We start from the raw sequence: 15,583 nt of genomic DNA, 5'->3' as shown, positions 1-15,583 counted from the left end.
TGTTTGTGGAAAGTGGCCTATATGTGCTAGGCTATATAATTTTTATCTCTGCTACAACCAGGAGACATACGTTAACAACGTTAACAAGGAAACTCTTGGAATTATGTCACTTGAGAGAAAGCTCTCTTGGACTACAGCGCACACAACCTTGCAAACCTATATTTAGTTCTGTTTTATTATTTTTATATGCTATTCACACACACAATGACTTACCTATCAGTTACTAGTTACAAGTTGCAACTAGCTGCAAGCAGCACTAGCTCACTGCCACAATGATCGAAAACTATCTGATACTGATACGTTTTGGTCAAGGAGGTTAGATTATAAGAAGGCGGCGTGACGTCACAAAACTGAAGCCAGCGCGCTATTGGTCCGCTGCTGCCCCTACTCCCTTAAACCGAAAACATTGGTGATAGTTCATTGAAAATACATAGGAAACCCCGAGTTACGCTTCTTATTTTCCGTCTTATGTCCATGTTTCGAGGCTGCTTATCATATATATATATATATATATATATATATATATATATATATATATATATATATATATATATATATATATATATATATATATATTGTTGCGAAGGTGTATTGCAGCAGCCTCCCAGATATGTACGTGTGCCTGTGTGAGTGTGGAGCAGCGTCATAAGAGAGTACATATGGGTAGTACATATGAGTACATATGTGCAGACTTTAGCTAGAGGGTGAACGAGGTGTTGGTTGCTCGTGTTTATGAAACTGTCACACCTTAATGGAAGGGACGCTGAGCTAGGCCTCCATGACGGAGGAGATGTGACCCCGGAGGTCACGGGGAGATAAGAGTGTGTGTGTGTGTGTGTGTGTATGGGTGAGGGCACTGGCCAGCCCTGGGATAATTGTCATACGGTACCGTGTAAATAAGGCATGCATGTGTGAATGCTTGTAGCCAGCATTATCAGGGATATATTGGTAATTAGCGGTTAAGGTAGATAGCGTTACCTAATAAGCTGAAATAGACTCGTAAGGACATTGCCTGGCAGGTGCGACGGCACAGGAGGCGTGGTCTGTGGGGCACTGTGTGGCACCGACGAGGACAGAGGACAGGAGTGTAGCAAGAGACCTCGAAGGAACAAGTCGTACTCTGGGGAGCAGTCAGAGAGTGAACGAGAGACAGAGAGACAGTGAAGTGCCTGACGAACTAACAAAGTGTTACCCGTACTTTGTTGCCGCCCCCTGCCCCGTCCTGTGTGCCGCCGCCACCTGTTCCCAGTGACTCGTGTATAGTTGCTGTAATATAGAGAAATAAGGAAGAAGTGTTTCCTTCTCCCCACTCTGTGTGACTGAGCTGAGTGAGAGTGGGTGCTATAGAAGCAGACAGCCAGGCCTGAGAGAGCGATCTGCCCGCCGCTCCACCCCAGCCGAGCCGCGCCACCCAGGTAAAGCCCTTCTCCCCGCCACACACGACCCGAATCCCGAGAAGATTGTGAGGCGTTCCTTCCCTGAAGAAGCTGAAGGAGGGTCGCAGCAATATATATATATATATATATATATATATATATATATATATATATATATATATATATATATATATATATATATATATACGTCACGTATATATATGGTAGCATATATATACGTAATATAATAGTCGTGGCATACTGTGTCAGGAAGATTTACACAGTAAATCATACATACAAATGATATAATACAGTGTTTTCCAGCTTTAATGGAACTCTCAGTCTTTTATATCTTTCTCTGGTAAACTCTGGAACTTCCTGCCTGCTTCTGTATTTCCGTCTTCTTACGACTTGACTTCTTTTAAAAGGGAGGGTTCAAGACATTTGTCTTCGACTTTTGGATAATTCTTCACTATTCTTTTAGGGAGCTTGAATTTAAGTGGGCCTTTTCTTTCTTGCTGTTCTGTTGCACTTGGCAAGGTTCTCTCCTGGATATAATATATATATATATATATATATATATATATATATATATATATATATATATATATATATATATATATATATATATATATGTAGGAGGAGCACCTAATCCCATACCGTCAAGTGCTAATTAACAGAAAATAGAAAAAATGTGACTCAAAACCATCTTCTTTACATGAGCTCAAATCATAGAAAGGTGGAAATTACCTTGGGAAATACAAATCGAAGCAGACAATAAAGAGTTCCAGTCCCAGAGTTTGCCAGATAAATGGATAAATGATTGAGAATACTGTTAACTCTTGTATTAAAGAAGTGGACAGAATAGGGGTGAGAGGAAAAAGAAAAGATCTGTGCAACGAGACCGCGGGGGGTGGGATCATGGGAGGAATGCAGTGGGAGAAGTCATGCGCGCACCAACTATAGTGTCAGTGCAACCAATCATTTCCCCCAAAAGAATTTCCCCTGATCGATGGTATAATGGAGTATGCCGATTACGTCACAAATTGATATATTTCAAGTTATGTATATTCACATGTGTACAGGACCTCTGGTCCATATGCAATATCAGCCTTCCCTCGGGGCCCCCACTAGCTCGGGGCCCTAGGGCCTAGGCAACTGCTTATGTTGCCTACCTTTACGACGCCTCTGGCTGCCCCTACCCCCCTTATACCCAACACATTTCCAGCCACCCATTGAAAATAGTTAGAAAAGCCTGAGTTAAGGTAGGTTCACGTGTCAATATGCGACTGTAATTCTGACTGAATGTCGGTGCCTAGTGACTAGAAAAAACAGTCGCGAAACAAGACCAAAATGTTGGTCTTGTTCAGTCGATTTGCGACATGAATTACGTTGTAATGTCACGGAGAAAGGTTTGAAAATGTGGTGTCGATGTAGAGAAGATTTTGGAGTTGAGGAAAAAAGAGCACATCTGGGACCCTAAAAGTTAATTCTACAGAAAAAAAAAAAAGACAAAGAATCTTACTCAAATCGGTGCTTGATGAGATAGCTGCCACTCTCTGATGACTGCTTCCCTCTATGCAGGGTGTTGATGGAGGATTGAATACTTGTGATAATTTTATTGATCGCGATCGTCATCGTTACCACAGGAAGACATCTCGTTGGGTTGCTGTTTGTTTACATTCACTTTCCGCCAACCAGCCGATACTTTTCAGTCGCTATGTGTGAACGTGTTCCGATTAGAAGGGCTCAGTCGATACTTCTAGCGACTTGCAGTTTCAGCCTCATATTGACACGTGCCTTCATGCTCCTTATTTTCCGTCTTATGTCCGTGTTTCGAGACCGCCTACCATAATATTATACATGTATGTGATCTTGCAAGACTTAATAGTCGTGGCATACTGTGCCACGAAAATTTAGATGGTAAATCATACATAGAAATTAGATAATATACATTATTATTTATTTATTTATTTATTTTATTTCATTTTTTCAGATTTGGTTGACTTGGGTGAGAGGTGGGAAGCTGTCTTTGGGACAAATGTATGGCTGGACCAGGACCACCATGTCAGAGACAGTGTCGCTCCTGTCACTTATGTGGACCCGACACAACCTGAAACATGACCTAATCCCCCTAATGTGGCGGGGCCCCACCCACTATTAGCAGCCGGTCCAGCATCCACGTGCATTCACGTTCTTTAATAGAATATTTATTTACTGATCCATTGTCCTGAACTTCATTCATCATCATTCCAGGCCGGGACCCACCATAAACCTTCTTGCCTAGAGCCCCCAGAAGGTCTAGCAATGCACCTGGGGGCAGCAACGGACCAATAACGCATTGGCTTAATCACTTAATTGTACATGGCCTAATGCCGCCTTCCATTATTCATCCTTCTTGGAGTAAACAATTAAACAACGAGTTCGGGTTTTCTGCAATCTTCAGACTTGATCTTTCATTTGTTCCTTTTCTCCATTCCGTTCCAGTTTTCACTATTGTATAGAGGATGAATACAACTTTATTTGATGTACTAATTTACGGTAGTATACAGCTTTATTTGATATTCTACTTTAGTGCATTCGAAAACATGACGCAACAATTATGATTCTTGAAAATATCTGCTTCGATTATGTTGACTAGGGAATTTTTTCTCCGAATGTTAACACTGTTCTGTCTGCGGAAAATTTCCTAAATCGTAACATTGTTTTGAAACTCGACCTGTCTACACTCAAGTTGATTCACGCTCGACTCGTTCATAAACCCACGGTCCAGATATACAAGGTCTTCCATCCGGTTGTCTTATTTTGGTCTCGGCCGCGCATATAAGTCACGTGAGCCCCAGTCAACGTTCGCCTGTCGTTCATGTGCTTGAATTTGATTTTTTTTTTTTTCATCCCCTTCACAGCCCCTTTTTGTGGATGCGTGAGCTTACCATTTTGCCCTGTTACTACTTATTATAGGACCTAGAAAACTAATTAGTAAGACCCAAATCTCAGTTATTTGTGCTTTTGTAGGGGAGAATAAGTCAAATCAAGAAATTGCCGTGAACACTGGCATAGCTCTCAGAACTGTTCAACGTTGGACCAAAATTTATTGTGAGGGAGGAAGAGACGCTTCACCACCATCTCACAAGGGCATAAGCGCAGTGTGACCCAGAGAACTCTGAACATTATTCGAAGAAAGCTTAAGGCCAACCCTCGCATACACAGCAAGGAACTTAAGGCCAGGAACCCTGCTTTACTGGCTAGAGTGAATGAAAGGACTGTGCGAAGATATGTGAAACTTTGGATACCAGAGTTGCCTCGCAGCTTCAAAACCTTACTTCGCACATCCTCACCTAACCAATAGACTTGCTACAAAACACACACAGTAAAACACCCACATTCTTTGATGGTGTGGGGTTGTTTTTCTTGTTATGGTCTTAGAAAATTAGTGTTTTTGTCTAAGAATGTTCGTATGAACTAAAATAACTACTTCGAGCTAATTCTGGATTTCCCGACGTCGGATATTCTTGGTTGCCATTGATCGCTGGCTGTTTTAATATGCGACTCGGTATACAGCCAGCCAGCTCGCAAGAGACACACATTCTAAAATTCATATCATAATAAATCTTGAGGTATTGAGTCTTTGTACTGCAAAACATTAATTCCAAGTGTTTATCCTAACATTATCCATATGATCTGATAATACACACTCTACAAAACTCTTATTATAAGCTTAATACTCACAGTCGTGGTTTCAATGCTCTCGCATTTTTTACTAGTCTCAACTACATATTTGGTTTGAAACATTTTTCATATAGTTCAACAGAGAGCACTGTTTCTCCTCTAAATATTACAAAGGAATACATTCTGTAATAATCTTGTTAGAGCAACATTTTTGCGGCCGAAGGCATATCAAACCGAAAAGACTAACTGAACTCGGGAACACCGAGTCCTCTCAAAACACCAAAACAACCCCGCGGCCCGCGGTTGTTTGGAAGCTCGTGTGGAGTAAGGTGACGTCCCCGGTTTCCGAGGGCAGTCCCCGATTTCAGTGACCTGTCCACGGCTACTGCTGTCCCCGGTTTTCTGTAACTGAAAGATCACTTGATGCGTTAAAAAAAACTACTCCTTTTGATTATGATAATTATGTCCTTTTATCATTAATCTTTTAGAATGTCAAGAATAAGGAGAAGGCCTTTCTGTGAAGACGGTGAAGTGTATAGCGGACACATTTTAACAGCTAATGGGTGTTCATGATCTCAGATATTTAATCAAGTAGAGATTTTTTTTCTTTGCAACTTAGGTAAATAAGGCGAGAGAAACTCTTGATTGCTGGTTTAGAAATGATACGGATAGTGTCCCCGTTTTAGTTTTTCCAGTGCAAAAACATATGTTTTTACCTCCCTGAACTGAAAATGTCCCCGGAATTTGTCTCAGAAATTTGGTCACCCTTGTGTGGAGTGTTTTTAGAGCTGGAACAGAATGCCGGTTTATACATGTGCTGTAGTTGACTGCAATTCTATATCAAAAAAGAAAAACTAAGGCGTGAAAGGATGGACTGTGTTTCTCAAGAAGAAAGACGCGGCTCGAAGATTATGGGAGACACGATGTAAACGAGGCCCGACGTGGAGAGCTACCAAGCACCATGCTATCTGCTCAAAGCACTTCATAGATTGGTGCAAAGGACCGTCAGCATTGCATCCAGACCCTGAACTGTTTGCCTATAACTGATGGGGAGCAGGTAGAAACCTGCTTGATGTTGTTTACATACGGAATGGACAATCTTTCACTGAAGTCATACAAGGATTTTGCATCAAAACATCGTGTTTATTTGATATTCGTCACATTTTCTGGATTTGATTGCTAATTAATTAACTTGAACCAATGAAATGTGCTTGCTTACTGAAAATAATGTAATTCACTCAAGGTGATGAAGTGTCCCAAAACTGAGACCATGAACCAAACATTTTTGGCTCGTTTTGCCATATTACGTTCTCTGTGCTTGGTGAAGCTGATTAGAGATGTTCCTAATAATTTATTACTTAGTTTGATAGCACATATATGACGTAAATTTTTTTTTTCCAGCATACCGAGTTGAATGTGCTAAATCAAGTTATCTGGAGAATCTGGCAGCTTTTCAGCACTTTCCGACGTCGGGAAATTCCTTCGTGGTCTGCAAGATGGGAGGATGGTCATTGGTCTCTCCTTGCCCCAGACGATGCCAATCCAGAGGAGCTGACATTAAGGGGAGATGTCATAGTCAGAGCAATGACAGATGAGTTGCATGTGACTTTAGCTCCTCTACAAGGCAAGGTCTCTTTAACAGTTACATCCTCTGCAAGCCAAGGTGTCTACAACCACAATCTTGGACGTGATTGGCACTTTAGTCAAGAACCCAATCCTTAACCCCAAGAATTCTGCCAGGGTAGAAAGGACGGTGGGTTAAGCCACAGTATGCTTGTCTGGGGATCACTTTTTCCCACTTAACGTAGATTCTTCCTCCCTCGACATTGGGTCTCTCCTCAACAAGACTCGTGACCAACCCAGAGCCCAGCAAGCCCAACGACCAATACTATCGTCGGGAATTAGGTGAGTGTATGGAAAAGTGCAATGTAGGTATGGTTTTGTCTTTCTTGTTGTATTATGGCAACAACGCACAGCACAACTATTGGGCATTATAAAGAGAAAATAGAAATTGGTCTCAAGATGGCGAGATCAGATTATGGCTTGACGCACGGTTGCTTGGGCGCGTGTGCTTGGGCGGAGGTCAGGGTCTGACTGGCCCGCTGGGCCCTTGCATCACACCGAACCGGGGCCCACATGAGTCATAGACATGCGCAGATGGAATTAACTTGCATCTTACAGATTGATTGGAACTGTACTTAAGTTTTATGAAATAAGTATATAGAGGAAGCTTATAATAGTTTCTTGTGTACTTCAAGGAGCAGGCTTTCAATTCTAAGAAGCCTCCGTGGATAAGATCCATTCCTAATGCAACTGAAGAGAGAGAGAGAAAAAAAAAAAAAAACGCCTGACTTAAGTACAATGATACATGTTTGGCAGATTGTCCCTTACTGCAATGAGGCTGTGGAATTATATAAGAAATTTGTCGTTTGAGTATGGTAACACCATAAAGCAATGTCATTCATTACAAAGTCGTTGGTATCTTCTGATAATTCTAATAGCAAGCGTTTTCATTCATATCTTCGTAGCAAAAAGGTTTAGAGGCCTATTGTAGGACCTTTGCTTAATGATGATGGGTAAGTTGTTGAACCTGTAGATATGGCTAACCATTTTGTTGCTGCATTCTCAGCTGTTTTTACTTAAGGAAATGGGTTTGGCAAGACAATAATATTATGTCTTGCCAAACCCATTTCCTTTACAACAGTGTAATAACAAATATTTGTTCAGTGTTGATAGTTTTAACATTTTTTTTTTTTTAATTCAGGATATATTTTCCAAGCTTCTGTCATCAACTGGTACAGGCCGTGATGGGATTCCATCCTTATTTTTTAATAAATGTGCCCACCCTCTTAGCTATCTGCTGTTACTTTTGTTCCACAAATCCCTTTTATCCATGCCTGTTCCTTCTCACTGAAAAGATGCAAATGTAGTACCATTTTTTAAAGGTAGTTCATTCAGAACCCTTGAATTACAGGCCTTTTAGTTTGACCTCTGTGTGCTGCAAAACCTGATTGATTCATTGATAACTTTATTGTTGTAACAGTGTATATTGTACAACAAGGGAGAGGATCGGGTCATGCCGACCAGCCCCTAAACATGGGACAAAAAGGATTTAAGAGTGCGTCATGAGGCGAAGGTGAAACACGTCCAGCTACACGCCTGGCACCGCAGCGTCCTTAAGGGGTTATCACACTGGCCTATGATACGCGGAACGCGGGCCATGATTCTTTGTTGGTACGAAACCAGGAACACTATCACACACGAGCTGCCCGCGTTCTTGCTATGCTAGGCAAACGGCCCACCAACCAAGACAAAGCCTAATCAAAATAAACCAGCAGAACAAAACCATGCCGCTTATACCTCAGCCTGTGATTTGTCCTGGAACTGCATTTGCACTTCCTCTTGTTGAAGAAAAGTAAAAGAAATTAGAGAAAAGCTGAGACGTGCGCGACGGCAACTTTGGAGTTAGAGGTGGTTGCCATGAGCCCAAACTATCGACATGAGATTATATATATATATATATATATATATATATATATATATATATATATATATATATATATATATATATATATATATATATATATATTACATTTCTAAATTGATGAAATGTTATTTGATATTCTAATATGAAAAATTTAGTCATGTTCTTTTTAGTTCAAATAAAAGGTTTTTATTACATATTGTTACGAATGTGTGTATGTGCATATGTGTGTTTTGCGCGGGCTGGCTTTGTGAGTGTTGGCACGGCGCGCGCAGTGTTGCAAGTAATGGTACAATTGTACCAAAATGATACATTTTGACAATGCTCGTACATTCTTACGCCGCTCAGCAAAATTGGTACAAAATAGAATTGTCAGACAAAATTTGATACTTTTTACCGTTTTAGGAACAAATTTGATACTTTTTGGCTGTCCTAGGACAGCATTTTTTTTTTTTACAAGCTTGGCCAGCCAAAAAAAAAAAAAAAAAAAAAAAAAAATATATATATATATATATATATATATATATATATATATATATATATATATATATATATATATATATATATATATGTGTGTGTGTGTGTGTGTGTGTGTGTGTGTGTGTGTGTGTGTGTGTGTGTGTGTGTGTGTGTGTGTGTTTTACAAGATTGGCCAGCCAAAATAATTAAAAGTATCTACCATTGAAAAACTCCGGCTAAGCTTCCCGTCCAGTTGCGGTGTCCTGTTAAAACGGTGGACGACCGTCGACATCAACTGTCAACAATCAAGTTTCAACAAGACAAGACTCGGAGTCGGAGAGTCATAGATGCTGCCGCTCCGTGCCAGGGACTGCGACGCTGGTCAGCTGTGATGTGAATGCCCTGCGGGCTGCGGCTAGCCTGGATGGAATTGCCTTGTGGCACAGCAAAAAATGTAAGTTTAATGATAGTTGCTAGTTACCAAAGGTGAATTTGGCGAAAGTTCTCCACTTGATGGTTATACAGGTGATACAGTATATCTATATGCTCATATTATGGTAGTGCTATATTTACATAGAGTGTATGATGTCTTTTTGATATTCTAGGATAAGTGATTAACTTACAGGCTGTGAGCCTGTGATAATGATTTTTTTTATAGCAAAGTGATGTGAATCTACATGCTCAATATGCTCATATTTTGGTGGTGATATATTTACATACAGTGCATGATATCTTATTAATATTCTAGTGATTAACTTACAGGCTGTTATAATAATGTATATTTCATAGCAAATTGATATTATGAAATGTCTACATAGATTTACTGCATCATACTGGTGTTCCTGCAAATGTTCCTATTTTCTTATATATGATGGATAGATAGACTGGTAATTACCACACAGTGCTTGAATCTTAAGTGTCTTCATTATATTTCAATATTTATTCTATACAATTCTAGTGAAGTTGAAAGATTTAAGTTGAATATATTGTTTCTCATATTTTTTTACTCTCTATATATAAAGATTCCATGTATATTTTGAATAGAATCATGACTGTATTACTTCTAGTGATACCTATATTTACATACAGCGCATGATATCTTATTGATATTCCAGTGATTAACTTGCAGGCTGTGATGTTGTATATTTCATAGCAGTGATATTATGATATGTCTACATAGATGTACTGCATCATACTGTGTCATACATAGTCAAAGAGCAGGTGTTCCTACAAATGTTCCTAATTTAAACTTAAGAGTTACAGGGAAGAAACCTCACTGGTATCTCTTTGTTTTAAGTCTATATTCACTAATGTCACAATCACACACCCATTAGCGGGTAAATAGATAGTAACGAAGATAATAGCAGTGTCCATCAACCTATATGAGAGTCATAGTGTGTGTGTGTGTGTGAGAGAGAGAGAGAGAGAGAGAGAGAGAGAGAGAATTTTTTCTCTCTCTCTCTCTCTCTCTCTCTCTCTCTCTCTCTCAGACACAACTGCCAGACGGCTATGATGATTCCATACGTCGCTTTCAGCCGCAATTAAAGAAAATAATTCATACAGTGACGTAACGCAATAAGTAATTTGATTTGATAGATAGATGATAAATTTGATACATTTTGGTTCCAAATGGTACATTTTGAAGATCACGTGGATACATTTTGATTTTTCCTACTTGCAACACTGGGCGCGCGGGGGAGAGAGTCTGCAAGAAAACACGTGCAAGGCAAGACCGAGAGACGCACGTTCTGTTTATTAAGACGTGCTTCCTGCTGTTGTGGTCTGTTGTGCCCGCCCCTGGGAACGCCTGTGAGTGCCTGAGTGCCCTATGTGTGTGTGTGTGGAGGCTGCCCTGTGATGTACTGTGAACTGAGGACTCAGTAAAGGACGTGAGTAAGCTGGTGTTTCTCTGTCCGGCGTTGCCCGCCATTACCGGCCATTGTGTGCCTCGTGTTAGTGTGCTTCTGTGTGCTCCGGACCCTTGACAACGAAGCTGACGCAGCCAGTCAAAGCGGAGAACCAAGGCTGAGAAGGTAACAGTGGTGTCAGGAGTGAGGATATAGTGTCCTGTGCTTTACCGTGCTTGTGGTTGCTTGTGACTGGTTAGCGTGATGGAACATACTGAGGCTAATGGCGGTGGTGGTGAGGTTGAGCAGGGTGAAAGGAAGCCCGACCAGCTCGAGCTGATAACGTCTATGCGGGCGTCTATGAGGGCAGAACAGTCAGAACACACACAGCAGTTGATGGAGGTGCTGCAGTCTAGCCTGGGCTCCTTGAGGGCGGAGGCGCAGGATTACACCGATCGTTCCTGCGAAAGTGTGCGAGGTGAACTGGAGCAGAATCTGCAGGCAGTGAAGGGTGACCTGCAGACGGTGAAGGGCGAGCTGGAGAAGGACCTGCAGGCGCTGCGGGATGAGGTGAGAGACATAAGAAGTGAGACAGTTTGGCGCCAACCGGATATGGCGGGGTGCCCGTGGCCCGACAAGGGTGTTTCGGGAGCCCTGGGAGTGTCGCTTCTGCCCCTCCTGGTGCCGTGGACGGGGACTGGGGCCTTGTTGGAGCAGCGGGCCCGTGGAGGGCTCCTGGGGGCCCGCCAGCGGCCTCGCGGCCTCTGAGAAACGCGGGTTTGTTGGCGTCAAGTTGCCCGTCATCTTCCCTCGCTTCCCCATCCGGCATGGCGCGTGCGCCGTCTTTGTCACCTCCACCCTCACCGAGGCCCCCGTTTCAAGCCTGCCGAGTACGACGGGAGTCCTATGCTGCCCAGTTTGATCTGCTGGCGGCTGCACAGGGCTGGGACCAGGCTGAGAAGACCTTGCAGCTGGCCACAGCTCTCAGGGGTCCAGCTATCGAGGTTCTTGGCCACCTCCCGCCAACGCAGCGTGCCTCCTTCCCTGACATTGCTGAGGCACTGCGTCGTCGCTTCGGGCACCGCCACCAGGCTGAGGTGTATCGTGCCCAGCTGAAGAAGAGGACGAGGCAGAGGGGCGAGACGCTGGCCCACGACGTAGAGGCACTGGTGAGAAGGGCGTACCTAGCGGCCGGTGAGGAAATGGTCACCGTGTTGACACGTGATGCCTTCCTGGATGCCTTGGTGGACCACCAGCTGCAGATTTATGTGAGGCAGGCACACCCAGCTGACGTGCAAGTGGCTTTGGCTCGTGCAATAGAGTTTGAGGCCTTCATGCAGACCGCGAGCTCCCTGTCTACCTTCGCTCGGCCCCACAGTGACGTGAGAGGACGCAAGACTCAAGTGAAGAGGAGGCCAGCGTCACGTGCGGCGAGCCCGGGAGCGCTCGGCGGGCGGTGCTGGCGGTGCGGTGAGAAGGGGCACGTGAGGGCCCGGTGCCCGAGGGAGCTAAGGGAGCGCTCTCTCGACCGGCCTGATCGTGTCGCCTTTCAGCCTTGCTGCGAGGACTGCGGCGGGGCTGGACACCGCTCCAGCGCTTATCCCAGCCCGAAGGAGGTAGTGTCAGTGGGAAACGACTACGAGGCTGAGAGGCGGCCCTGCCTTCAGCAGGGGCCGCCTCTCAGCCGGCCAAAACTCCAGTGCCCCGGCTTGTGTGAAGTGTCACTACACCGTTGGCAGCGCGCAGGTGAGAGGCGCCGTGGACGGGAGGCCGTGTCGCATGACTGTGGACAGCGGCGCAGATCACACGCTGGTGCGGCCAGGGCTGGTGGAGGCTGAGTGGTTGCCAGACTCGCCTCAACAGCTGTGTGGAGTAACGGGGGACTGCATGTCGCTGCAGGGTCCGGTGAACGCTCGTGTGTGTGTGTGTAGGTGGCGTGGAGGAAGACATGCCGGTCTTCGTCGCTGACCTGGACGAGGAGTGTTTACTGGGATACGACTACCTGACGAGGATGGCGCTTGTGTTGACTTCAGGCAGAAGAGAATGACGGTACGTGGCCATGACGTGCCTTTCCTTCGTGAAGTCAGGCGTGCCGAGGTAGTTACCACGAAGCGACTGAGGCTGCCCCCATGCACCGAGGCCCGCGTTCAGTGCCGTTTAAAACGTGTGATGAAGGAGGTCAAGGATCTGGTGGAGCCTGCGAGTGACCTGCGGCTGGCTGACGGTGTGACACTTGGAAGGAGCCTCGTAGGAGCGGGGGAGGAGTTAGTCACTGTGTTACTGGCTAACTTCTCTGACAAGGCTCGAAATATACCCGCCGGCACGCAGGTTGGGGCGTATGAAGAGGTGCAGCAGACCGAGGCGCGGCGGCAGGGAGAGTGGCCGCGTGTGGTGGGCCCGCTGCTGGGCTTCCTGGAGGACCTGGCGCAGCGGAGCGCCACTCACCTGACTGAGGCGCAGACAGAGCGGATGCGTGACACCCTTAGTCGTCATGCTGATGTGTTCAGTCTGGGCGACTTGGATCTGGGCCGCACGTCGCTTGTCAAGCACACCATCAACAGCGGGACGAGTGCGCCCATCAAGTGCCCGCCTCGTCGTGTTGCACCGGCCCGCCGTGAAGAGATGCAGCACACAGTCAATGAACTGGAGGCGCAGGGGGTGATAGAACGGTCAGACAGTCCGTGGTCATCAGCTGTATTCCTGGTGAAGAAGAAGGACGGCTCACAGCGCTTCTGTGTGGACTACCGAGCGCTGAATGACGTGATTGTGAAGGATTCTTACCCCCTGCCGAGGATTGACGACACGCTGGACGCTCTAGTGGGGGCCCGCTGGTTCTCCACCCTGGATCTGAAGTCGGGTTATCACCAGGTGGAGATGGCGGATGAGGACAAGCCAAAAACAGCCTTCTCGTTCGGGCAGGGGCTATGGCAGTTCAACGTCATGCCCATCGGCCTCTGCAATGCCCCTGGCTGTTTTGAGCGCCTAATGGAACGGGTGCTGGATGGACTGCAGTGGAAGACGGCCCTTGTATACCTGGACGACGTCATCGTGTTCGGGGGCACCTTCGAGCAGGAGCTGACGCGGCTGGAGGAGGTTCTGCAGCACCTGAGGAAGGCTAATCTCAAGCTCAGCCCGAAGAAGTGCTTCCTGTTCCAGCTTGAGGTGCCATTCCTGGGGCACGTGATGAGCCAGGAGGGCGTGTGCACGGACCCGCAGAAGGTGGCGGCAGTGGCAGACTGGCCGGTCCCTTCCAGTGTGGCTGAGGTGCGGAGTTACCTGGGCCTGTGCACCTATTACCGCCGCTTCATGCCTGACTTCGCCACAGTGGCTGCCCCTCTGCACCGCCTCACCAGGAAAGGGGCACACTTCCAGTGGGACGAGGCATGTCAGGCCGCGTTCGAGGGGCTGAAGAAAGCGCTGACGGAGGCGCCGGTGCTGCCTTACCCTGACCCGAAGCTGCCATACCTGTTGGACACCGATGCCAGTGCTGAAGGCGTCGGGGCGATCCTGTCACAGGTGAAGGACGGGAAGGAGCATGTGGTGGCGTATTACAGCGCCACGTTTAGCAAGCCCAAACGCAACTACTGTGTAACCCGAAAAGAGCTGCTAGCAGTAGTGAAGGCGCTTGAACACTTCCACCCCTACCTCTACGGCGCTGAGTTCACTGTCTGCACCGATCACGCCGCTCTGCAATGGTTGAAGTCGCTGAAGGTGCCGGAGGGACAGTTAGCGCGGTGGCTGGGCCGGTTGGAGCAGTTCAACTACCGCGTCGTGCACCAGCCTGGTCGTGTGCATGGCAACGCTGACGCCCTGAGCCGACGCCCGTGTGAGGCAGGTTGCTCACACTGCTCTGCAAAGGAGCCAGACGCCCTTCGTCCACGCCCGCATGAGGCCGACTCACCTGGCGCCCCTTCAGACGTCACATGCCGTCGCTTGCGGGTGCCTGCAGGTGCCGCTGAGTGCGATGAGCGGTGGCGGGCGGCGCAGCGCATGGACCCCGATCTCGCACCCATTGTCCGCTGGCTGGAGGCTGGTGGCGAACGGCCTGGCTGGATAGAAGTGGCAGCGAAGAGCCCTGCCACTAAGTGCTTGGCTGACCAGCGGAAGGCATTGCGAGTGGACGAGCGGGGAGTGTTGGTGAAGCGCTGGGAAGCGGCTGGGGGGTGTGGGGAGCGATGCGTGGCTAGTGGTGGTTCCCCGTGCCTTACGTGCTGAGGTGTTGAAAGAGCTGCACGGGGGAGTGACGAGCGGTCATGTGGGTGAGCGGCGCACGTTACACCGTCTCCGCCAACGCTGCTAGTGGGTGGGCATGCGAAGTGACGTGCGTGAGTGGTGCAGGGCGTGTGACGTGTGTAGTGCTAAGAAGGGGTCCGCCCGCAGAAACCGTGCTCCGTTGCAGTTGTACACAGTGGGAGCGCCCATGGAGCGAGTGGCTGTTGATATAGCCCCGTGGGAATCGTTATATATGTGTGGCCATGGATTATTTTACAAAGTGGCCTGAAGCGTATGCGCTCCCGAACCACGAGGCAGAGAGGGTGGCAGAAAAGTTAGTAAGTGAATTCTTCGCCCGTTTCGGTGTGCCAGCCGAGCTGCACAGTGACCAGGGCCGGGAATTCGAGTCTCGTGTTTTCAGCGAATGTTGCACTCTGCTGGGGATACACAAGACTCAGACCACGCCTCTCCACCCACAGAGTGACGGGATGGTGGAGAGGTTCAACCGGACCCTTCTGCAGCAGCTAGTAAAGTAC

The 15,583-nt window shown here is 46.6% G+C and overlaps 1 protein-coding gene across 1 annotated transcript; it reads left to right on the top strand.

Moving 5' to 3' along the window:
- The first annotated feature begins 11,662 nt into the window (after positions 1–11,662).
- On the top strand, positions 11,663–12,673 carry LOC123498430. Its single transcript, XM_045245534.1, has one exon. It carries the CDS (start codon positions 11,663–11,665, stop codon positions 12,671–12,673), a length of 1,011 nt encoding a protein of 336 aa, XP_045101469.1.
- Positions 12,674–15,583: the final 2,910 nt, after the last annotated feature.

This window comes from Portunus trituberculatus, chromosome 48 (genome assembly GCF_017591435.1).
Source record: "Portunus trituberculatus isolate SZX2019 chromosome 48, ASM1759143v1, whole genome shotgun sequence".
Taxonomy (NCBI): domain Eukaryota; kingdom Metazoa; phylum Arthropoda; class Malacostraca; order Decapoda; family Portunidae; genus Portunus; species Portunus trituberculatus.
Note: the sequence above shows the minus strand (reverse complement) of the source record. Positions and strands in the feature narration are given on the sequence as shown.